General features: G+C 38.8%; 2 protein-coding genes across 4 annotated transcripts in view; one reads left to right on the forward strand and one right to left on the reverse strand.

Annotated features, from left to right (window-relative positions):
* Positions 1-271: 271 nt before the first annotated feature.
* Positions 272-9,377, forward strand: MEAK7 (MTOR associated protein, eak-7 homolog). Its single transcript, XM_069868633.1, has 8 exons — positions 272-411; positions 505-681; positions 3,266-3,496; positions 4,247-4,391; positions 5,009-5,449; positions 6,683-6,801; positions 7,582-7,761; positions 8,780-9,377. The coding sequence occupies exons 2-8, from the start codon at positions 514-516 to the stop codon at positions 8,906-8,908; spliced, it is 1,413 nt and encodes a 470-aa protein (XP_069724734.1). The 5' UTR covers positions 272-411; positions 505-513; the 3' UTR covers positions 8,909-9,377.
* Positions 9,378-9,705: 328 nt separating this feature from the next.
* The window catches only part of ATP2C2 (ATPase secretory pathway Ca2+ transporting 2), a 31,904-nt gene continuing 17,605 nt past the window's right edge, over positions 9,706-24,004 (reverse strand). For all 3 annotated transcript variants that reach the window (XM_069868625.1, XM_069868628.1, XM_069868627.1), the window contains 15 exons: positions 23,263-23,360; positions 22,432-22,533; positions 21,513-21,602; positions 19,989-20,090; positions 19,257-19,413; positions 17,687-17,857; positions 16,795-16,892; positions 16,665-16,715; positions 15,970-16,136; positions 15,251-15,319; positions 15,052-15,168; positions 14,219-14,366; positions 13,544-13,639; positions 13,131-13,272; positions 9,706-12,412 (listed from right to left, as the gene is read on the reverse strand). In XM_069868625.1, coding sequence (XP_069724726.1) covers positions 12,309-12,412; positions 13,131-13,272; positions 13,544-13,639; positions 14,219-14,366; positions 15,052-15,168; positions 15,251-15,319; positions 15,970-16,136; positions 16,665-16,715; positions 16,795-16,892; positions 17,687-17,857; positions 19,257-19,413; positions 19,989-20,090; positions 21,513-21,602; positions 22,432-22,533; positions 23,263-23,360 — 1,712 coding nt within the window. In that variant the 3' untranslated portion in view covers positions 9,706-12,308. The remainder of the gene's footprint in view (positions 12,413-13,130; positions 13,273-13,543; positions 13,640-14,218; positions 14,367-15,051; positions 15,169-15,250; positions 15,320-15,969; positions 16,137-16,664; positions 16,716-16,794; positions 16,893-17,686; positions 17,858-19,256; positions 19,414-19,988; positions 20,091-21,512; positions 21,603-22,431; positions 22,534-23,262; positions 23,361-24,004) is intronic.

Raw genomic sequence — 24,004 nt, forward strand, 5'->3', positions numbered from 1 at the left:
AGAACTTTTCAGTGATGGTGTTTTAGTGCCATGTGTTATTGGCAGGTTCAGCTTCAGTCCATTAATGCATCAGAAAGATCTAGCATAATCTACCACAAATAATCCATAATCAGGCTATTCCCTTTATGTTACTGATGTATTGCAGCTGACAGACTCGTGGACATTTTGTACCAGTTAATTTAATCATTAAATCATATTGGTTTTTCCATTTAATAAGACTTGAATGAGGTTTGAATTGGCAGACAGGGTAGGCTTAGCAAAGAGCTGACAGATCATCATTTTTTAAAGCATGATTACTGTTCATGGGTGTTCTTCAAGTTCGTTGAATCCCAGTGAATACAGAGACTAAACAGTAGATTTAGTAGTTTCCCAGAAGGGTAGTAATCTGCTCCTCTTCTAAGACTTGGGCTGGTATGTTGGTCTGTTTCATGTCTTTGATAGCCATTGTGATAAATTTCTGTGTTTACTGTTTGTTTGTTTATTATTCTTTTTCATTTGCTTCAGGTTGAAAATATGGGAAATGCAGAAAGCAATGCCTATCAGAATCACCTTTCCAGATTTCTTCCTGAGGAGCAGTCTGACATAGATGGAATATTTGATACCTTATCAGGATCAAGTGGCTCAGCTGGAGCAAAAAATGGCAAAGCTACAAAGAAAACTATGACTCTGTCAGCACTACAGGCAAGATGATCTATTATTCCGGATATATCTGAGATTTAGTGCATTGAATGTAATTCCAGAAAGAAGCTAAAGGTGTGGCAATAAATACCTTTTAAGGGATGCTTGTCGTCTCTGTTTAACACTTTATCTTTTGGGACAGAATGGATATTTAACTTCTTCTTACAGTTTAACATGAGTAGTGACTTTCAGGTTTGTGTTTCTCTCTTAAATTGCATTGTTTGGTCAATTTGCGGCTTTCCTGATTCTGAAGTAAGATGGGATGTAGGAAAATATTTGTACAGAAGCTTGAAAAATGGGAAGAATGCTTTTCTCCCTCGAGTCTATAGTGTGTGATTATTTACAGATTTTTCTTGAGTAGCTGTCAAGAAGTCGTTTTGTATATGGTTATATCTTTCTCCCTCAATTGCATCACTGTGTCTAATCTTTGCACTCATATTAAAAGGAGATAATTCAATTTTGCTTGATTAAGCTGTGGCTCCCTGGTCTAGCTAATTAAAATATATTATGCTTTCTGATTAACTTTGCATTCATTTTCTAATCAAGAAAGAAGAGGAAAATGATTTGTTGCAATACTTGATATGTCATTTCAGTTAGGCAGGAACCACGTGGGCAAATGAATGTAGTATTAAAAGTGCATTTTTATGTAAGTTACACAGTTAATGGAATGAAATTAAAACTTGATGAAAGAAGCAGGTTATTCTAAGGTATTCAGCAGCGGGTATGCAAACAGACCAGCTTTAACCATCCTCCAGCCTGGCTGTTTTATGAGCTGTCATCAGTTTGGAAGCAGTGTTGCTGCTGCCCAGCTTTTCAGCCCTAAAACTGGTCCTTGAAATTGGGTCCTAGAAGAAGTTCCTCTCCTAGCTTTGCTTCTAGGTTAGTGTGACGTGATGAACATTTATCTTTTCCCTTCCTGCTTTTTATTTGCCAACTTAAATTAAAATCTTTTGAAGATTTGAAGCCTGTAGGTGCCTAATTTCTTAGTGCAGGGACTATTGCAGTGGCATATGCCTGCCTCGTAGGTGCTGATACTTGTGCCTGAGCTAGATTGATGCCTGGCAGATTTGGTCTAGCAACAGTTTGGTAATATTGACAAGGCCCTAAGCATAACCTCATGTGGTAACCTTAAGCTCAGTGCTTTACTAGAAGGAAACTACAGAGCTTCTGGACTGCACCGCATAGCTTGGAAAACAGGTAGAGCAGGTATCTTCAGATTCTTTTTTGAAGGATTCTAAACTATCAGAGGTATGAATTTGTTAGATATTTATTAAAGGTTACCTTTTTACAGTCCTCCTTTATTGAACCCCAGGTCTGCTGGTTGGAATAACTATAAACATAACAAAACTCACAACAAAGATAGTGGTGGGTGGGGAAGGGTGGAGAGTAGATGCTGCAGTGTGAGGTAAAAAGCCCTCGAGTATAGTGTTTGAATTATTTTCCCTGCTGTTTGTCTCACTTCAGGCTCATGTAGCCCTTTTAGAAAGCCTCTTAATGACAGCTGTACCCCCTAGGACCATCCCTCCCTCAATGTGGAGCACTCTAATGTGCAAGGCTATGGCTGCTAATTCTGCTGAAATCAATGGGAGTTTTACCACTGACGTCAACAAAAGCAGGGTAGAGCTTGGCATATTGGATCTCACCCTATATGTGCAGCAATAGCCATGAACGTGAAATAGGAACGGTCCTGGTGGCTTCAATTGGAGTGGGATTGAGCCAGCCATAGACTGGTAGTAGCAGCTCCACCAAATAGGGCTGGGGTGCTTTTATGCAGGTGGGGCTCTATTGATTTCATCACAGTTCCCCCTGGGCTGCACCCGTGTATGTGGGAGCCAAGTCAGGTGTTCAGCACGTTATGTACCAAAGGCACTGTGTAATCGTGTCCTAGTGTGTAGATGTATTTTACATTATTTATTTTTAAACCATGTAATTATCTTGAATGCTATGAAAGTTTCTTGAATCCAGAGTCAGTTTTTCCCGCTGTGTTATGATGTATGGTGATGTATACCAGTTAGCTTTCCATTCAAAGTCATGCAATTTAAATGAAATTTTTTTTTTACTTCAACTGCATTCCCATCAGGGATGCCTTATAAAATCACACGATCTTAATTTTGTTACCCGCTTGAATCAGATGTTGCTATGCAGTGGGAAAATTCTCAGAATTGTTTCTATATGTGCCTTGTAGGTTTAAACACATTGCCTGCATTGTCTTGAGGCCGAAACTGAGACATGGAAAACACTTTCTCTTGTTTTTAAGTATCTGTGAGCTCAACTACCAAAAGCAGAATTAAACGACAGTTTTAAATGTTGGACTGCCAGGGTTGTAAATCTTTACAATGGAATTATTATGTAGAAATCCTTTGCTAATATTCTGTTAATGCTTTACGATATTTGTTTGTTTTTTTTTTTACAGTCTGGCATTTGTAGAAAAATAGCATCAACTTAAACCACTAAATTATATTGGAAAGGATATACTATAGAGATATTTCTTTTTCTCCTTAATTCATAGTGACATATCTCAGCACAGATTACCTGGAATGTATTAGTTATTCTTAATTTTTAATATTTGCTCTTTTTCTCATTGTAGGCATATATGCGGGAGCCGTTACCAGAGCAAATGACTGTTCGGTTATACAACGGAATGAAAAGTATTGACCTGACTGGGAAATCATCTGGGCTGGGTGAAAAGATCGCTAAGGAGCAGTTTGTAATTTTTATGTCAAACCTCTTAAAAGGAAATGCAGATGAGAAGATTACCATAATAATGAGAATGATCTCCAAGACAGAAGGGCCTGTGAAAGGCAAACAAGTCCAAGAGGTAAACATTAAAATGTGTGTTGGGGGGACAGTAAGAGAACACAGACTGCAGTGGGTAATTTGAAGGTAATCTTTAGAGCACAATATTCAGAACACTGATTCCTGACTTGTATTTTTTTTAGTCTCTTCACCACTGACTTGCTGATCTGAGACAAACAGTGTAAACAAACCATGGATGACCATTTCAGCTGTGGGCTTCTCCATGCTGACTTGCTTACTTTGAGAACCAGAATCTGGATTTTGGGAAGCACACTGACTGCTCCTAGGCTCATTCTGAAGGGTTCAGAGACTGACTAGGTTTAAGAGCCAGAAAGGGTTATGGTGTGGCTGGTTCTTCTGGTAACTGAGCAAAATGCTTTCAAAAGCTTTGTTTGCAGGGAAAGATGTGTGAATCAAATACATACCTTTCAAGGTCAAAGAGTGGGATCTCACAAAACAGTAATTCACTAGCAGCTCCTCGCACTGCAAAATTTGGAACAGGCACACCGACCCCTCACACCCCCCACCTTATTTTATGGAGATGGTTTGTGAAGTAGCATTTACAAATTGTCTTGAAAAAGGATGCTTTTCAAGACTTATGACTGACATACCACCTGTTATTTCTGTCTCTTCATGAGAAGAGACATTTCTGCCATTGGGATCACAGCTTTAGTACTACTTGACTTTATTTTCAGAAAGCTATTTGAAGGTCTGGACAATTTTATGTAAGAAATGCCAAAATGGTGATTTTTTTTTTTTTTAACGTTTTAAGTTCACAGAGGATCTAATCATGTCTGTAGTCCATGTACTGAGCTACAGGAAGGAACTGAAAGGTTGGAGTTTGGAGAACACCAGGGATTCTGCCAGTGGAGTAAAGGCTCTGGCTTTTCAGCTGCTCTCAGAATTGAAGCTTGCAGGTAAGCAGCACTGATGTAGTGTGTCCCAGAATGGCACAAAGCTCACGTAATCACTGATCTCACAAGAATTTTTCTCTCTGGTCGCATCTTTGAATTGAAATGGTGAGACCAATATTTTAAACCTAGTGCTTTGCAAAATGACTTGGGAATTTTATTTGTTTTACTTTACCAGCTTTCTCCCTTCAATTCAGGAGAGCTTTGGTTTGATGTCCCAGTTTAAGCGGACATGCAAGACTATTTCTCATGGAACATGCCTATTTTACAAATATCTGACTTGCAGGTGATGGGCATGCAGATGCACGTGCACATATTTATGACTGTCCTTTTACAAAGCATAGGTTTATCTTTGTACTCTTGTAATAATAGATTTTGCTCTCTTGCAAAGAACATCTCATACGATGTAACTGGGACTCCCTGTTTCTTGAAGCTGACAGTGCAAACAATAGATGTCACTGCTTCTTGTTTCTGTGGATGCATCTGCATAATGCAGTTGACACATTATTGTTGCTGGCTCCTTTCATATGTGGTTTCATGTTCATTAAAATAACGGAATAATGTGTTTACACTTAAAAACCAACTGATTATTTACTACTGTTCCTGTGTGTCTTATCATTTAGATGGGACAAAACCTGTGAGTCCTCAGCTGATGGAGACAAATTTTGATCAAAGTGCCATTGAGGACTGGGTGTACCGAGTTCCACAGATCTCAATTTTCCTCAGTGTTGTTATCAGGCAAGGCCTTCATGTTCTGCATTCTCTCCCAGACCAAACCAAAGACATAGTCAACCTGGTTCCAGGCTGCAAAGGCATCAAAGGAAGAGGACTTGTCAGTCTCTTTGACATCCCATCTATCATGTACATCAACTCCCATCTGCCTGCAGAGCTACAGCACAAGTGGCAGCTTTTATTTTCTTCTAGAATTCACGGAGAAAGCTTTTCACAGTTATGTGGACATATAGTGAACAAAGGTCCTTGCATAGTGATCTTAAAGGACTTAGATGGTTATATTTTTGGTGGGTTTGCATCTCACTCCTGGGAGGTGAAACCACAGTTTCAAGGTAAAACTCATTTTAATTTTTCTAGTATCTCATGTCTCTGGTAAATGTTGCCTATTCTTTATACATACAAGAGTGCTGTCCACTTAATTGATACTGTCATTTTAGTTTCATGACATGCAGACAAGTGTGTTTTGCTGTGCCAAAAATAACCCTAATTTTTGAAAAATATAAAATAGATGCTCAGTTATTCTTGCTTTATAGCCAGGCAGGTGTATTACTGATTAACATTTATGGCTTGTCTCTTATTTGATAGGAGTTTTAAAATTGCAGGACTTGCTGATCATGGAACAAGTTTTCCACTCAGTGAAATTTATTAACCCTTATTGTTGCATAGATTGAAATTGAAATGACAGTGAAGAAAATGCAGCATAGAAGATAAATTGGCGTTTAAATAAGATGTCCAGCAGATGGCAATCTTCTGTCTCAGAACAGCTCAGTCAAAGATCAAGTTAAGCCTCCTGTTAGTTTGTACACCATCTGTCTTTGTTTCCTTTCCAAAATCCAGCAGCAAAAGGGTTCTTTGGACAAGCTAAACTTTTTGTTCCTTTGAAGAGTTTTGTATTTTTTTTTGTAATTCTCTGGAAAGAACTTTTGTGATAGCTTTCCAAAAATCTGTCCTGCTTGGAATCCTCGTTTTTGCTACATTAAAAATTCAATTCCTGTACTTAATTAGTATTTGGTAATTACCACTTCAGTCAGTTAATATAATGTTATGTTACATTGATTACACAACACTTTCCTTGTTTTCTTTTCCTGATGGAATAACACATGTAGCGTACTAGACGATCACACCGCACTGAATACCTAACTGGGCATAATGACTGTATTCTAAATCAACCATAAACTGATCTGTATGTCAATAAAGTCAGAAATAAGGCTGCCTGCACTTATATCAGTTTGAACAGGTCTAGCAGCTGGGCAGTTTTAGATGATACAATGCAAGCCTGTGATAGGTGAACCTTACCTGGTAATGTAATGTACTAGTCATGCCTCTAACTCTGCTCTTGGTCACAGCTGTATAATCACATTGATTTCTATGACCCTGCACAGAGTTAACTGAGAATAAACAATAGGTCTAGATTTTGGTGGAAGATAGGTATTGGCTTTCTGAGATCACGCCTGCTGTCTTTGATTTATTCAGTTGCACTTCTTCAATATTTTTTTTCCTATTCTGTTTGTAGGGAAGTTATTGCTTGGCTAGTTGTCTGACCTCAGATGCTTTTCTGTTTACAGGTGACAACAGATGCTTCCTGTTTTCTATTTTCCCCTCTCTTGCTGTATACACATACACAGGGTATAATGACCACTATATGTATTTGAATCACGGCCAACAGACAATGCCAAATGGACTTGTAAGTATCAAGAAAGGACAATTTGAAAATTGAATTTGTGGCTGATGTTAGGAAGTGTTTCACGCTTTTTTGCTTCTGTTGCTGTGATCAGATTTGTTTCATTTGTTGTTCTCCGAGGAAGTTTTCATCCCTTCTCTGTGATGTTTGTGCCACAATTTTAGTAGGAACTTTTTTCTTTTTTTGCATTAAAGCATCAGGGTGAAGTGTGAATTATGGATAACGAGAACCACGTACAGCACTGGCAGAGTCTATGCTTTTCTTGAAGCTTATATGTATATTGAAGTGCTGAACCAACTAAGATGAGAGTTACTTGTTTCTAACCCAAGCAGGTGGGCTTTATGTAGGTTAGATTTATGGTGGTTCTAGGAAGAAATCTTTTTTCCTAGTCTGGTTATCACAGAAGCCTTCCTAGCAGCCTTCCCTGGTGTCTGGAAGAATTAGCTACGTGTATCCACATCATTGGAGCAGCACAAGCTACCTGATCTATGTAATTGATGATCCCTCCTCTGGCTGTTCTCACTGCCACAATAACTGCTTTTTAAACTATGGAAGCTGAGAAAGCCCAACAGAACTAGAGTATCAGAGTTGCTCGTAGGCTGCTGGTGTTGTGTAATTACACTGTTTACAGTGGCAGAAGCTCCTTTTCCTCAAGCCTTTATTACATACCCATAGAAATGTGGTATAAATACTGAAAATAGCAATTTATACACTAGGTTTCATAATTTGCCCAGTATGTTTTACATGTGCAGCAAGTGTTTAGCGTGCTGCTTTGTTTCATAGGGTATGGGTGGACAACATGATTACTTCGGACTCTGGATAGACAGTGACTACGGGAAGGGCCACAGCAAAGCAAAACCTCGATGCACCACCTACAACAGCCCCCAGCTGTCAGCTAAAGAGGATTTTACGCTGGATGCCATGGAAGTTTGGGCAGTGGGAGACCCGCCTGAAAGTACAGGGGTAGGTGAACAAAACTGAAGTCTGTAAAGTTGTGTCCTGATTGGAAGGGGAGGTGCAAATGGAAAACTTGCAGTTACAGTTTTGTGATTAAACACTGTCACTCTGTTATAATGAATGATGTTTTCTTTAACTGGTGCTATGGAGCCATATGTTTTATTGCAAGTAGATGGCAAAATAGTAGTGGTATTCTTGAGGGTGCCAACAAGAAATAACACTGGGAGCTGTGAAGAGCTGTGCTTTATTCTGAATTTCAGAAGACCTTTCTCATATTGAGGAATGGAATCCAGGTCTAGCAAAACCCCAGTATTAGTAATACAGGAAGCAGCACTGGAAGCTCTCAAGTAAAGCCTAAGCTATAATTCAGGAAGAGAACCCAAAAGATTTCTTTATCAATTGCTTTACCTTTACCATAGGTTTACAGTAAATTTATACCAGTAGATTTATGATAGTATTTTTGCACCTACTTTATTTCTGGGAGTGAGTAGGAGACCTCTTCACAGTTTCCTGTGTCCCAGTAATTTGTTTCCTTATTAAACTCTTTGGTCTGCACATTTTGGTATTGTTTGTTTTTTTAAATTTTTCATTTCTTTTCACACTAAATTCATGTGCTCTGTCTGTTCAGAGGACACTTAGCTGTAAGTAGAAACAGAACAAATAGTGTAGAAAAAATGTTGAATTGTAAACGAACATCATCTTTGTAAAAAAGTTCTCTGCACTTCAAACTGAGGTCAGGTTAACCAGGATGTTCTGGCTGGCTTGTAACTTGAATAAACTTGAAAGAGTTCACTGCCATCTTAGGAAAAGTTTATAACTATTTTGTATAACCGCAGCAATAAAAATCTTTTGATATATACCAATGAATCTTAAATGCTTCACTTGGAAAATATGTGTACATCATTGTGATAAGCTTGCAAACAACATTATTTGTGGACTTTTGAGTACATCAATTTCTTATAGCCTGGTATTGATTCATTCACAATAGCATTTTAAATTGACTGTATTTTACTTTGTTTTCAAGACAAAAGGCAAGAAGAGTATCCTGGATGTGGATCCTCAGGCTCAGGCCTTATTAGAAATGGCTGGAAAAACTCGTCAGAGTGAAGGTCTACGAGAACCGGTTGAAGATGAGGAGGATGACGATAACTAAATGTATCACAGTAACATGAATTTTTTTTTCTTCTGATTGTTAATGCTCCTTGGACAGGATATTTTCTCCTCATTTTTTTTTCTTCACATTTGCCTAACTATCTAGGATGAAGCTTAAGCTTCATACTTACGTAGTATTTAAGTCCAATACAATATCCTACCCAAAGGTTCTTGTTTGGGGAGGACAGAAAAATTAACTAGGTATTTAATCATTAGCCATCTCTAAGCTCTAGCTGAATATGAATTTGCTAGTGCTCCTGATAGATCCTGTCTGCATACAGAATTAAAAACAGATAATGAAGTTAGAGACAGTACGACATACTGACTTGGAGAGTTGATATATATTTATATAAAGACACTAAGTAAGGCTCTTATACCTCAACTGCATATATTTATTTGCATGCATTGAAATTAGTCAGTGAAGCTTGCAAACTAAAATGATGTCTTATATAGAATACTCCACTCCATATGAAGGATGCCATTACTTTTCATTGCTCCAGTTAAAACATTGTATTTTGTGGTTTTTAAGTCAGATTTTCAGCCATTGTCTCTATGGGTTGCAAGATTTACAGGATGCTAAGGATACAGTATCCATTTTTATAACAGCTTAGTGTATTTCACTTAAGAGGTTTCTGCAAAATTTTGCTTACTGCTTTTTAAACCTAATAGATAGAAACATCAGGGGTCACTCAGCCATATTTATCCTAAGACTGGGTCATACCTCCAGCAGAAATTCTCTAGGGAAGGTACTCACTTAAGACTAGAGTAAAAGATCAGGCTGCAAAAAGAATTAAGTAAGAGCAATTCACATTTAATTGGGAGTGGTATCTGCAGATACCTTGCTAAAAAAAATAATCAGGGTTATGTCTGTAACAAGTTTAAGGAAAACTTCTATACACTTCATTTCCACACAATTAATCATGACTGTATATGGAAAAAGATGCCCACATTGTGAAATGTAACTGGTGGGTTGGGGGTTTTGCCCTGTTTTGTTGGCTGTTCAACAGTCAGCATCAGTTTTGTCAGACCTCTTATACTCAGGGCTTTTTCTACTTGAATCCTATCGGTATTTGTTTGACCCTGCTAATTCTATGTGTAATTAACTTGTCAAAAATAAGCCTAATTTCTGCCAGGAACTGTCATTTCTAACTCAGCAAATTGTATTTGGCTATTAGTATGTATGAGTGTTTGTCTTTCTCCTCCTAAGAAGGAGGACTGTATCACATCTCCTTACTCCTAGCGTGAGTTCATCTTCCGTGCAGCTTAGAGCAAAAGATGTGCTGTAACATTTTGTAAAATTACTGTGATTCCTGATCCTGTGGCCTTCCTTCAAATTATTGCCCTTAGCATTTTCTTGTAAGTGATTTTTTTTTTCACCTGGTGTTTTTCACAGGGAGAGAGAGATTTGAATATTCTGAATAATCCGCACTTGTGCCTTAATATAAATCCCATTTAAAAAAATAAATTAAAAAATATTAATGTAGCCTTGAAACGAAAGCATGAAGAAATCACTCCAGCCAGACATCTAAGGACTCAACTGTGCATTTTGTATGCTACCTGAACCAATAATTGGGGCATATATGCTATTTGTTCCAGTACAGAGCCTGCTGTGAAAGGCCTGAGCTAATGTTCTTTTATCTTGTATTTGCTTAATAAACCAGATAGTATACCAAGCTTGTAGTGCATAGAAAAAAATGTAAGCATTAAAATAGTTACACTGATGCTTTTCCTCTCTGTATATTTTAATAAGAATTTGAAATGGTACAAAGTAGGGAGTGCTATATAAACAACATATATGTACATGATGCTTTCTCAGTAATTGTGGTGATGTTGGCTTTTGTTTCAACATTTTCAAACTCCTACCATAAGTCTCAGGTATTCTTCACTTAGACACTAAGTGTACTGAATACTTGATGGTGTACAGGAATGAGACATAGCTGAATTTCTGTAGTTACACATAAAATAAACAGCTAGATTTTCTTTTCCTTCCACTACAAGGCAGAGACTTTTACTTGAAGACTGAAAGCATTTGCAAGGATTTAAAAAAAAGAAAAATGAGCAGACACCTTTGGACACCTTTGTAGACTATATCTGGGCAGGGTGAACTGCAGAAAGCTACTACTCACCGAAAATATTTTAGTGGCTAAGTTTCCTTAGATTTTAAAATAGAACCAGCTGTACTAATTCTTTTCTAGGCTATGAATCCAAATGTAATCCTGTTTAAACATCACCTTGTGAAAATCAGCAAAGCACTTTGAAATTGTGTTTTTTGACAAGTTCGTATCTGAGAGTCTTAATCTTCACTTTGAAGTGAAGGTGTTAAAGGCTGGGGTGCAAAGAAAACTGACATGGTGGCACTTGCAGCAAATGTATCAGTGAAGCATTATTCACTAGAACATGGTTCAAACCAGCAGATGGGATTATTCAAAATTGTTCTTTAAATGTAAAAGATTGGCTTGGAAGAGACTCAGCAGGGTTTGTGTTTTTCTTTCTTAACGTAATGATTAAGCAGTCTGTGCTTCGTGTTCATGCATCTAAAAATGTCCAGAAAGCCCTTGTCAGCGGTGGGCTTAGCTATGACCTAAACATCTCTCACTCATTTTATGCACCTGTTGGTCCAACTGCAAAGCTTAACATCCCTGTTAAATTTGTGAGTCATCTTTATTCTCATGTGCTTGTGAAAGTGAGTCCTTTCCCCATTAAATCCATCCACTACTGTGCATCAGATAAGCCTTCTGCTTCACTTCCATTAGTCAGATAGGTACAAAAAAAATCACTACAGTGTTTGGCAAAAGCTGACAGCTGGGGGCTGGCACTTTAGCTCTCTGCTTTTTGTTTGACATCTCCCCACAGTTTTCTTGAAAGTCTAGACTAGGTATCTGGGAATCTGGAAACACTAGAGGTTGACTATAGGAAAAGAAGTGCAACAGAAGGCATATCTTTTTCCATTCTTCCCCAAAGCATGGGGTTAAATCAACAGTCTCATCCAGATACTTGTTATTAACATTTTAAAATGTAGATTTTTATTAATAAAAATGATTTTGATTTAAATAAATAAAATTTCAGTTTATGCATAATAGATTTTTCTGTACAGGTGTGAGACTGTTCTTTTGTCTAGGGCTATCACAGTGTTCTTGACACATGGATCAATGTTATAAAAATATACCTGATCTTGGTTTAAAACAGGATCAGCGCTGGAGGTTTCTGTAGACAGCTCAAACAGCCAAGATAGAGTGTGTAGGTGGAACAGACACTGGAGTAGGAAGAATTGTTGGTACAGATTCACTTGACTATCTTCAGGAAGGATGTCAGCTGCAGCATCAGAAAATGGTGTGTTTGAATTATCCAACATCACAGCTCTGTTCCAAGAATGTCTTTAGAGGAAGTTTGCATCAGGTACATCATCCCTTTCTGTGGTTTGGTCGACAGCAGCGTTTTTCACAGAGTTTGACGAGCTCAGACACAATGAAAACTGAGGAAGCCAGTCCAGTGAGAAACAGCAGGTCTGCCAAGAGGAAAAAGAGTAGAGATGACCATGGTGGGCAGCTGGGTTTTGTGCTGGGCCAGAATCCCCAGTTAAGGGCCTTCCTGCTGTAGCTATTTGTACTCGTGTAACTGTAGATGTCTGTCCTAGCTATGATTTTGCTAGCTGTAGAATTAGAGAAGTGGATGTGATGGACAAGGAATACCCAGAGTTGGTGTAGTCCACTTTGATGGGTTGAAACTTCTACGTTAATCATTTGGGGTCATTGAACCCTGCTTCTAACAACATTCCTAATGTAGATGTAACGCGATGTAGTGTGGGAGAGTTTGCATAGACTGATTCAAATGGTAAAACACGCATTGCATTTCAGCTAGGAAACATTCACCCTGCTTTTTCAGAACGGATTGACTGCATAATGATTCTAGATAGATTTCTGTAAAGAAGTGTCATCACACGGAGCTTGTGGGAAGTCTTGGCATGTCTGCATTTACGTGCAGCAAATCAAAATTCAAAACCTAGGCTGGGATGATATAATTAAATAAAACTACTGTTAGTGTATCACTACTGTTTATGTATATAGGTATATGAGCTGTTGATTGAGTTCCCCTGCCTGCAATCTGTGGGAGCTATCATGTAACAATTTGGAAATCTCATCTGCTTTTTAAAAGTAGCTTTAAAGGAAAAAAAAACCAACAAAAAAACCAAACGTACAAACCACATTACTTATTTTGCAACTTACCTATCACTCTCAAGTTCTCCGTCTGGAAGACTTTTTGTAATGGAGGGATGTATATAACAGCAAGCTGTCCCAAAAAAGACCCAAGCACGGAGTACAAGAACATGCGGTTTCGAAAAAAGCCTATTTCAAATATTAGCTTTGTCTAGAGAAGGGGAAAAAAAAATACATGTAACATTTCCCACTGTCCTGTTGGTTTCTTTGTATGTATGCTCCATTTCTCTTTGAAGTTACATAAATATTAACTCAGAGCTACATAGTTGAAAATGTAGTTACAGTTGAACTATGGTTGTTAACTTCATAAATAAAATGATAAAAATTGCACTGCTTTAAATGACACTTAAAAACCCCCTTCCTATGCAAAATACTTGTATTGTGGTGTTTATGTTAGTGTTTTGCTGACAGAGCGTTCTCACCTGAGAGCGACACGTCAGGGCATTGAAGAGGTCAAAAAACACAAAACAGGTAAAAGTCATTGTTGTGGTTCGAGGAGTTATGCCACTTTTTGGGTTCTGAAAGCACAAATTAAAATTCAGGGGTTAGTTAAGCCTTACAAAAATATTTCAGTTCAACATATGAATTAAATTTTCCCTTTATTGACGTCAGTCAGTTCAAAGGATAGTAAAATAGGAATAAATCTGGTTATAACCATTACAGATAGCATTAATTTCTCTCTAGTAACTTGAGTTTATGATCTTATCAGCTGTGTTTTAAATTCTTAAACTGATGTGGAATTTAAGTAGACTATTCTAGCTTAAACTGTTATAGTAACAGTCACTGTTTACTAGCAGCAATCCATAGTATTTGGCATTTCTACTTACATGGAAATCTAGAGGTGAAAAGTACCTTAAAGCATTGATATCATATCAAGTAATAGGTTTTGCATTCTAGGTAGGAAGCTCTAAACTAGAAGCAACAGAGAGAGGCAGAAGTGAAGCTAGGAGCTGACCCTGGTTTCCCAACCTGCTGCCTGCACTGATCCTTCCCCACTGGATGCGTTTCAGAAAGCCCTTCACATGTACTTCCGAAATTGCCCTTCACTTTGTTCTCCACCCTGATGAAAACAAGACACGGTTGCAGATTTTTCTCACCTCCTTCCAGAAGACAAAGAGGGTTCCACTGATAATAATTATAGCTGACATGAAGATTTTCAGGATCAACGATTTGCTGAGTATGGTATCTGTGATACGTCGGGGTGGCTGTTTGATAGTGTCCCTATCAACAGGTTCAACTCCCAAGCTGCCTCAAAGAGAAGCAGAGGAACATGTTTAGATAATGCGTATTGTCCAGAAACAATGCTGCTTATAAACCACGATGGATCAGGAGGATGAAATTCATTGAAATACAGCACTAGCCTTCTAGCAGGGCTACATAAGGCTCCGAAGTTCTCTGTTGTACTCCAAACATCTCTTTTTGCATAATAAGCTGCTAAAACGATATATAAGGTTACCGTGGTACATCACACCAGTATCCCAGAGGGAGAGCTAGCTGTGAGGTTGTGGCCAACATCTCTCCCATATTGTGGAAGTAGTAATTGTAATTAGCAGTAGTTGTAATCAGAGGTGGATGAGGTTCCTACGTATTCTAATTTTGTGGCATATACCCCCTTCTAGCCTAGTATTCCCTTGTCAATCAGACCTGCAGAGCTGCTAGCAGGTGATGCACTCAGGACAAGAGACCATTCCTAGTCCAAAAGAATAGTTAAAGTGATTCCATGATAAAACAGGAATATGTAAAACCTCAAGAAACCCGTAGTAAATGCTTTTGGAGGGACCAGGAGGGAACATAAGTATAACTTAAAACTTGTCTTATCTAACCACCAAGTGATTGGCACATTGATAAGAAATCATAACTGCTTATGGTCTTAAGCCAAAGTCAGAAAATCTAAAATGAAGAGTATTTTGCTGATTTAGCTCTTCCATACCTCTGGGCTGGTGGCCCGTCCATGATGATGTTGATCCATAAGATCTGCATAGCATTGAGTGGATTTGGTAGGTTGAGCACTGTTGACAGAGTAATTAGGCTCAAAGCTGAAATGCTCCTGCAAGGCACAGAGGAACATTACGCTGCATGGCCTCACCCCAGAAGTGCTTTCACTGGAATTGAAGCAAACAGGAACTTACGTGCTCAGCTGGAACCGGACAAAATTTTTTATGTTGTAAAATATTCCCTTTCCCTCTTCTATTGCATTCCTGGAAGGGAAAGGAGAGTTTATTAAATGACTAGTAGTCACATTACTTTACACTGAGCTCCCTGTAGCACTTAAAAGACAAATTGTCTTCTCTAGCACTTATTTCAGTTGAAATTCAGACTCCAGCTCGAGGAGACCATCAATGCATCTTCTCAGTTAAAATGACATTATCAAGATTAGTAGATCTGAAAAGCCTGGTTTATACAGCCAGGTCTTAGTTCATAAATCAGGCATGTGAACTATTTATATCCTCACTCTATGCTGCCTATTCTTTATGTTGTTATGAAGCAACAGAGCACTGCAAATTATGTCTTTCCTCTGAGCTTCCTGGATGAGACAGAGCACAAGTTACGGTCTACCGAGACTTCAAGGCACTTTCAAATCCCCAGTTAGCTACAGCAATGAGAATGCAGTGCTTTTAGATGAAAGGTAGCTTTTGTCACCATCACTTGAAAAAAAGTCATTGCTGTATATGCAAGTTCAAATGAGCCAGACCCACTCTAGGTATCTCCACTTACTGCCTGTTGACTTACACGTGCTGCGTCTTGCATTATTTCCAGGGCTAGTCACACAACACGCTCATTGCAATGGATAGCCAGAAAATATCTGAAGTAAGAAAGTGTCTGATAGCAAGGAAGTTGCAAAGCATACATTACTGTTGAGAAGTCATCATCCACGAGAATCATGTTGGCTGCCTCTTTGCTGACATCTGTGCCAGCTTGTCCCATTGCAATCCCAATATCAGCAGATTTAAGGGCCACGGCGTCATTAACACCATCTCCTGTCATCGACACAACAGCACCACCCCTCTGCAAAGCCTGTGAGAATGAAGAGATGAGAGGCTCTGAAGCCAGGAGAAGGCAAGCAAGTCCTATTAGCAGTCACAGAATTTACACATAATATTGAAAGAGCAGAAGTGCTGTGTGACTTTGAGAGTAAAGCAGACTCAGCAGCCCACTGAGGACAAAACCCAGACCAAGAATTAAGAGACTGGATTTTCAGGAGTATAGAGAACCTCACAACTGTAAAAGCAGTTAGAAGAAGAGAGGAAAGTCCTCAGATATTGTTGTGATATAATACTTGGTAATATCTCACTAATGTCTTTCAAATTATCCAGGCAAGATCTGCAAGAGAAACACTAATACCTTCAGTGTAAATATTGCCAGTGCCCTAATTTGTGTCTTATGATACTTTAGTTTGAGCTGATCCTGCCTTGGAAAAGCAGGTGGTCTAGAGAACTGACCCTCCCTCTTTTCATCCCATGGGTCTTTTCCAACCTGGTGATTCTATGATTCTATGACCTTGCTTTTGTGAGGCATAAAATGGATTTGAGAGACTCTTAGTACCTTTATGATTTTTACTTTGTGCTTTGGACTTGTTCTGAAGAAAATGGAAACCTGAAAAACAAAAAATACAATATTGTTTTAGATGGATGCTATTGGAAATAGGCCTTGTTTTTTTAATCAAAACCATTACATTTTTGACAGTGGATGATAGCTCTGCATCTGACAGTTGGTCTAGCTCTTCACCAGACATGGCTTTCAGCTTCCCATTGCAGAGACCAATATTCTGTCCTGCAAAGAAAAACCCAAAATGAGATCTGTCCATCAGCTCTGGAAAAAAACCCCAACTATTTCATAACTCAAAAACCAGAGGCAGCAATAAAAGAATTTACTGGAAAATATACCTGAACCTGGAGCATCTGACAGGGGACTCAGCTCTCTGGTTCTGAGCTGGGCTGGTCACCCTGTCAGATGCTCCAGCTGGAGTTGTGGAAGCAATAGAACTCCTAGAGCTAGTGCTGATACTAAATCTGTCTCTTCTCTCTCTGCTGATTGCTCTGTGTATTTCTAATGGCAAACGGCAAAAATGGGAAGCACGGAATCATAGAATCACCAGGTTGGAAGAGACCCACCAGATCATCGAGTCCAACTGTTCCCACCAGTCTCTAAATCATGCCCCTCAGTACCTCATCCACCCGCACCTTAAACACCTCCAGGGAAGGCGAGTCAACCTCCTCCCTGGGCAGACTGTATCCATGGAGATACTCGCACTCCAAACTTTAGTAGAGTCTATAATCCAAGCAATGCCATCTGTCTCATTTAAGGATCTTACACTCAGATTTTGCCATTTCTGGTGCTAAAATAGTGGAATTAAGCTGCTGGAATTTGGCCAATTGTTCATAGCTGCTCTATCACTTCATTTAATATGATTTGTTTCAATGGAAAAGCAAGAACTCGGTTAATGGCATTTAAAGCCTCTGTTGCACACACAAAAAGAATAATCAAATTGATTATTAAGTGGCATAACATGTAACTGATCTGACAGACATAATATAGACCCACAGGAGAGAAGATAAGTTTGCTACCTATAGCCACAGCAGTTTCCAGGGCATCTCCAGTGATCATCTTTACTGATACACCAGACTCAGAAAGGACTTGAACAGCTTCTTTCACTCCAGCCCTCGGGGGATCAATTATTCCAACCAGACCTAAAAATGTTAGTTTGCCAAGTTCTGGACCTGAAGCCAAAGCAAGTACTAGAAACAGAGGGGGAAGAAAGAAGACAAGATGAAATTATTAATAACATGTTTCCATACATCAAAATAACCATGTAGAGATAGAGAAAATCTTAACTTGCTGTACTTCCAGCAGAAAAAGTAATTAAACCCAGATCATTATTCGCTATATTCAGATCTTGTATAGACACAGACTTTTTTCCCACTCAAATAACAACAGTTTATCTGAATCAGAGCATTTCTGTTTCATGTTTCTTTTAAGATTTATTTCTAACTTAAACCTGTCTAGCATGACTTGCCTAAAAGCAGATGGATTAAATTAGGACAGTCCAATGTTGGACCAGACACTATAAAACTACTGGATTAAACAATAGCGCTCTTGTAAAATCTTAAACATTTTTTTTAATCTAAAAATGTGAAATGTAAATTCAGTTAAACGAGTGAAACTTCAATTGTGTAAACATCAAGGTTCTGAACATTTTGTTTCTGTTCTGGGTTACTAACCGTATCATACAATCATTTCTAAATCACCCAGGGATATTTTTCCAGGAGTTCATGTCAGTGTTGCTTTGATGATTGAATCACAAGCGCACAGCTGCCCGAGCTAATTGCTTTTCTTCAGAAGAGTAATTTCCATTCACAACAGCGGATGATTCAGATATTGTAAAGCAAGCTCCGTACATGAGTTACTAACCACAAGACACAGAGCTGGAGAATATGTATATTAACTATACCATTTTCCAGACCCAGCTGCCAAGACTTGTTCTCATCTTCCTACATCTTGGGAACACACACAAGAAACAATGTCTTTGTTACTACGTGAGATCTAAGATGTTTCTGAAAGGATGTTTCTAGCGGTGAAGGAAATGACACGCGTATAATAACTCCTGTGGGCTGTGCACTGACATGCAGTCAGGACCAAAAGGAGATCAAGATCGTTAGATTTGGTACTAATAAAGGATTGAACCAAACTTCAAACAAAAATCTTGGTGCCCAAATCCATGTTTTGAACCTCTTTCAAATCTGCTTTTTGTTGCTCTATGAAACAACTTCTTTAAAAGCAACACTTGGCAGAGCGGCACTTAGATTGGATTCAGCGTGAAGGTTTTCAATGCAGCGTTCAGACTGTATCCCAGGCAATCACAACGCTCCGTGGAGGAAAAACATTCACCATTTACAGTGTTTATTTTCAGCTCCTTTCAATCTCACTAATTTAAACCCCACAAGAAAAAGATTAGTGGAAAGCAAGGAATCAGCAGATCTGAGACGAGGCCCTTGGCAAACTCTCGCAAGTATTATGAAGAGATCATGCAAGCGACACCGAGCATTGAGCCTGTGTCCATCCTGGCCAAAGCAGAGCAGGAAAATATTAGGGTATGATAACCTGTGAGCTTAAGGGACATAGGCAGTAATGACTGACCCCGTAGACCCGAGGAGCCCATTCGTTTTTCTTCCTGCTGGTAGTAGGCTTTCTGCTGGGGTGTGAGTGATAACGAGATGCCACCGCTGTTATACTGAGTGCAATATCGAATAACTTCTTCAAATGCTCCTTTCATAAAGTAAATATCTTCCTGATCCTTTAAAGTAAGGAGATAACATACTTTATCCAAAAAAAAAAAAAAAGAGAAGAGGACATTTTAAAAATACTAATAATCCGTAAGGCTTTATGCTTTAAAGATCTTTTGTTTGCTTTTTTACCTGTTTTGTAAAGTGCCCAGGTGCATGTGTTGTTTATAGGATGCGATATTTTTGCTCTAGCCGTATTTCATGTTCAGCCATCACAGACAGAATGGTTGGCAAGTTTTTAAATTAGAGTGCTATATCAACCAAAATGAGCTCCTTAACCTGGTAAGGGAAAAACGGCCTCCATTTTCTTCCAAATATTGTATCTCTCTTCCCCTGTCAGTTATCTCTGAAAAGCTTTTGTTTTCTGCTCAAACCACTATTTTACAAGTATTATCTTCTCCCATTCAAGCACACCTTTACAAGCTAAAATTACACCCAAGTTGGGAATTTTGAGGTTTGTTCCATTTTTTCTGCTTACGTAGTTAACTTCTGAAAACATTATTTGCTAAAGAGATACCATTTCATGCCCATTGTTGAGGTGCACAATTAGAAAGATGAAACCAGTCAACACTACTGTTTGCTTTACCTGATTTTTCAGCGTGCATTTCACAGCCATCCACTTTTGTTCAGAGCTAAAGGGAATTTCCTTCTTTCTTACATAAATATCTTTTATATCAGCTAATTCCATCTAAAGAAAGGTAAAACAAAAGAGCACTGTAATAATGAACAATAACAAAGCTTACAGATATATTTTCTGTCTTACAAACATTGGCTGTTGACCATGTACTTCCATGCAGTCGTGTACCACAGAGCTCAAGTGAAAGCATGGGGAAATTAAAACTCATATTTCAAGCTCATCTTTTCTGTTTAGTGCCCGATATGACAAATTAAACTGGAGTTTGAAGCTTGCTCCCTGTTCATTTTTACAAGGACTAGGGAGCTGCACTGTTGTCTTGGTGGGGCTTTGAGTCAAAGGAAGCTCAAGTCTTTTCCTTAAACCTACAGCAAAGCAATAGGCAGAGCAGGTTTCTTCCAGCCCAGCTCAGCCTCCCCCGCTTAGGTTATTTCCCAGCTACCCTTGGAAGAAATGGAAAATTGCAAATAACTGAATGGTCAATTGTGGATGTGGTTTCAAATTATTTCCTGATGAGTTAAACTCAAAAAGCAATTCACCACAAGAAGACCCTTCAGCTATGAAGCATGACACTTCAAACCAATACACGCCGGCTTTAGCAGCATGCACAATGCTGTGGGAGAAGTAGTGATCAAAAATAGCTTCCACTCTCTCTTTCTCCCCCAGCTCCCCCCAAACTAAAACAATTAAAAGAAAATAGAAGAGACAGCCCTCCCTGTATTCTGCTACTGCTTGGCTACTGAATGGCAGAGCAGAAGGAAGATTTTAATTTAGCATTTAGGGAAATAAAACGTCATTGTTCCATAAAAGAAAAAAACACGGTTTCACTGTTAGCATTACAAGCTTTAAAAATGTGAGGTAATAACAGATGTTTGCATGTGCATCATTTCATCAGGCACCTCCTGTGCTTTACAGCCCACATGAGGTCTGTAGACACCAGGCTGTGTGACACTGGTTAGGTGATATCTTGAGGTGTTTTACAGTCATCAGCCTATGAGTACGAATACAATATTTATTAAAGAAAAATCTTGTTTTACGTAATCATGACTAGAGAAGCTGTAAAAGCTAGGAGATGACCCAAATCAAGGATGACCTTCTGCCATGCTTTCTAGTCTACCCTGTTCTTTCTCATTTCTCGCTCTCTTGTATTCCTCATGAACTATTAATTGTTATATACACAAAACATTAACAGGTAGGTCCAGTCTGAGCCTGAAAGAAATCCATTAAGCAGCATAATTGTTCACATTAACCACGCAAAACAATTATCACTCTTAGTACAGAAGCTTAGGGAAGGTATCTGTACATGATGAGAGGTTTATATGGGATGGGTGTACATCTACGACCCTGGGGAGAAGATACTAAAACCAGTTTGTGGCCTTTAAAGACAGTCTAATCACTGCTGTCAGATAGAGCAATTCCAGCTCCTTTTTTTTTAAAAAAAAAAAAACGGAAAATTTTAAATCTTATCAACCTTACCTTCATTGCAAGAGCAATGAGAGCTCCTTCTGTGGGCTGTCCCATCACACTGTTTTTCCTGATAATGGCATTATTGACTACACAGCCAGCCTAGAGAAAGGGACATATTTATGTGTATATTTTCTTTCATAACTTAATTTCATAGTTTTTTCAATTCTTTAAATGAAATACTGAAAGACTGGAGAATGAAAGCAGCCACATCCCAAAAGATGTGCTATTCTGTATACCAGCGTCCCTTAAGATCAGTTCTTGTACTTTCTAAACCCATTTAATTCACAGGACACACCAATATTTTGCTAAAATGTTACAATTTGGATAAATTAACATCAAGCATAATATAATCTATATCTAACAAGCTTTATAAATAATGAAAATGAAAACTCAGTCTCTGCTACTATTGTAACGTGCAATAAAGATAAAATAAGACCTAATCTCCACTTGAGGTACCAGCTTAGGTCATTTCACTACTGAAATGCTCTATTTTAGCCTACAGTTGAAAATGAAAAAAATTATTTAATGCTTATATGAAACCCAGAGACCATCACAGCACATGTATTAATTGACTACAGAGCTAGCTGAAGTCTAGAATCAGTCCACATAAAAAACCTGAATGTGGTAAAATTAATCAATTTCTCCTTACTGTATTTTTATCCAGAATATCATTGACACTTTAAGCTAATGACTCTGGTCTTTCTTTATATGTCTTAAGGTTGCTACTTTTCACTCATAAGCCTCAGGTATCATATCACAATTGCTCAGAGTCTTTCCATAGGAATGCTTTAGCAAGACAATGCAGTTTAGGTTACAAACGTGCTTGGGTTTTGGTTTGTTTTGTTTTTCCACACTCATTACTCAAAGCGATCTCTGCAATTGAAGACTTAATATAAATAGGACAAACTGGTTGATAATTTATACTTACCTCTACTAGTTTCCCAACTGAGACATTGGAAAATTCTTTAAGAATCTCCTTTGAAGGCAGAAGATAAACGTTTCCTTCTCCATTGTATCCCACCCCACTGACCTGAAGAATGGAGAGACAAAAAGAGTAAATTACCCAGTGCCAGGACAGACCATACTGCAGCAAGGTGCACTGTAGCAAATTTCAGATTTTAAAAGCTTCCTGTGATTATTCTTTCTAATACAAAGCAATGCTTATAGGAAAGGTGGCAGATAACAGAAGTATAATATTACAGTAGCTGTAAAGGTACAGAAAGAATCATCTTTTCTTGTGCAGAACTTGTTCACCATGAGGTCAGAACTCTCTTGCAGCTCAATTGAGAGAGATCCAGCCCTATGGCAGCAGCGAGTTCGCTGGTTTTACCCTTCTAGAGATTTGCCTGTTTCTTTGCTGTCTTATATTTTGTATGCCAGCATTTTTCACCCACTTTGTACACAGATAAATGAACCAAGCAGAAGGATCAAGTCACTCACATAATAAATAATCATGCAGAAGATGGACCCACAAGGGCCTGTGGAAGGTTTCTATATTTACAATAATTGCAGAGAACAGCAAGTGATGTCAATGAACATCTTTGTGTACGGCATCTGAGCACCTTTTGTATACTCAGCCCCACCTCTGCCTGTCTCTAGCACCATAAAAGTCCCTTCTCTTTAATGGAACCAGTTATGGGCAAGCAACTGCTCGGCTTGGGACTCACTCGGCCTCCCTCATTCGGGCCTCAGTGAACTAAAAGCAAGTTGGCTCTGCTGGACTTGAACAAGAAAGTGGGTACTACCACCTCAGCCATACCTCTGCTTGAAATCCATCAGAGGTCACAAGCCGAGTTACCGTCATCTCGTTGGCTGTCAGAGTGCCCGTCTTATCTGAGCAGATGACGTTGCAGCAACCTGATGCAGGAAAGTTTTTAATCAGAATTAATAAATAATGCAGCTGCTCAGTGGGATTCAGGAGGGGGAGGAAGTGTTTCCGTTATGTTACTTAAACTGCACCAGTGAGAAATGGAAGAAAATAGCAAGGAATAGATGAGTTTCCTAGAAGGGTGTTATAAGGAAAGTATTTGAGTATACATCAGGGCATTGTGCACATAATTTGGATGCAAGATATGGTAGGAGACATCTGAAGAGGGCCACGTTGTCTTCAGCAGCATACTGTGGGCAGTCGGAGAAGACACTGATCTCCAGGGAGTTGATCAATGTTTCCAAGCTGCAATACCACACAGCTGAACAGCTGTTATATTCTGAAAAGACATATCAGATTCCCACTCTGCCACATGCTTCTTCAGATGGGCTGTTTAACCCTCACTTCTCTGAATCAAGGACAATAGCCTTTCCCTGCCTGTCCAAGGGACTGTGAGGTTAGATGTGTTAAAAACTGTTACAAAAAAATAAGTAAAAATCCACAGCCAAGAGCAAAAGCTTCCCTGCTTGTGCTCTGCCTTGTGACAACACTGCATCAGTAAAGCTTATTTCTTCTAGGGCCCATTTAGACCACAATGCAGCAAAGAAGTAGATTAGCTGAGTTGCCAAATTCA

Source organism: Phaenicophaeus curvirostris, chromosome 14 (assembly GCF_032191515.1).
Source record: "Phaenicophaeus curvirostris isolate KB17595 chromosome 14, BPBGC_Pcur_1.0, whole genome shotgun sequence".
Classification (NCBI taxonomy): Eukaryota; Metazoa; Chordata; class Aves; order Cuculiformes; family Cuculidae; genus Phaenicophaeus; species Phaenicophaeus curvirostris.

What these genes read in the sequence shown, in the direction of transcription:
- MEAK7 (XM_069868633.1), top strand. Translation starts at nt 514, where the DNA reads ATGGGAAATGCAGAAAGCAATGCCTATCAGAATCACCTTTCCAGATTT. An exon ending in AAGGCAAACAAGTCCAAGAG is followed by an intron (nt 3,497 to 4,246) that starts GTAAACATTAAA and finishes TAACGTTTTAAG; the next exon opens with TTCACAGAGGATCTAATCAT. An exon ending in CTCAGAATTGAAGCTTGCAG is followed by an intron (nt 4,392 to 5,008) that starts GTAAGCAGCACT and finishes CTTATCATTTAG; the next exon opens with ATGGGACAAAACCTGTGAGT.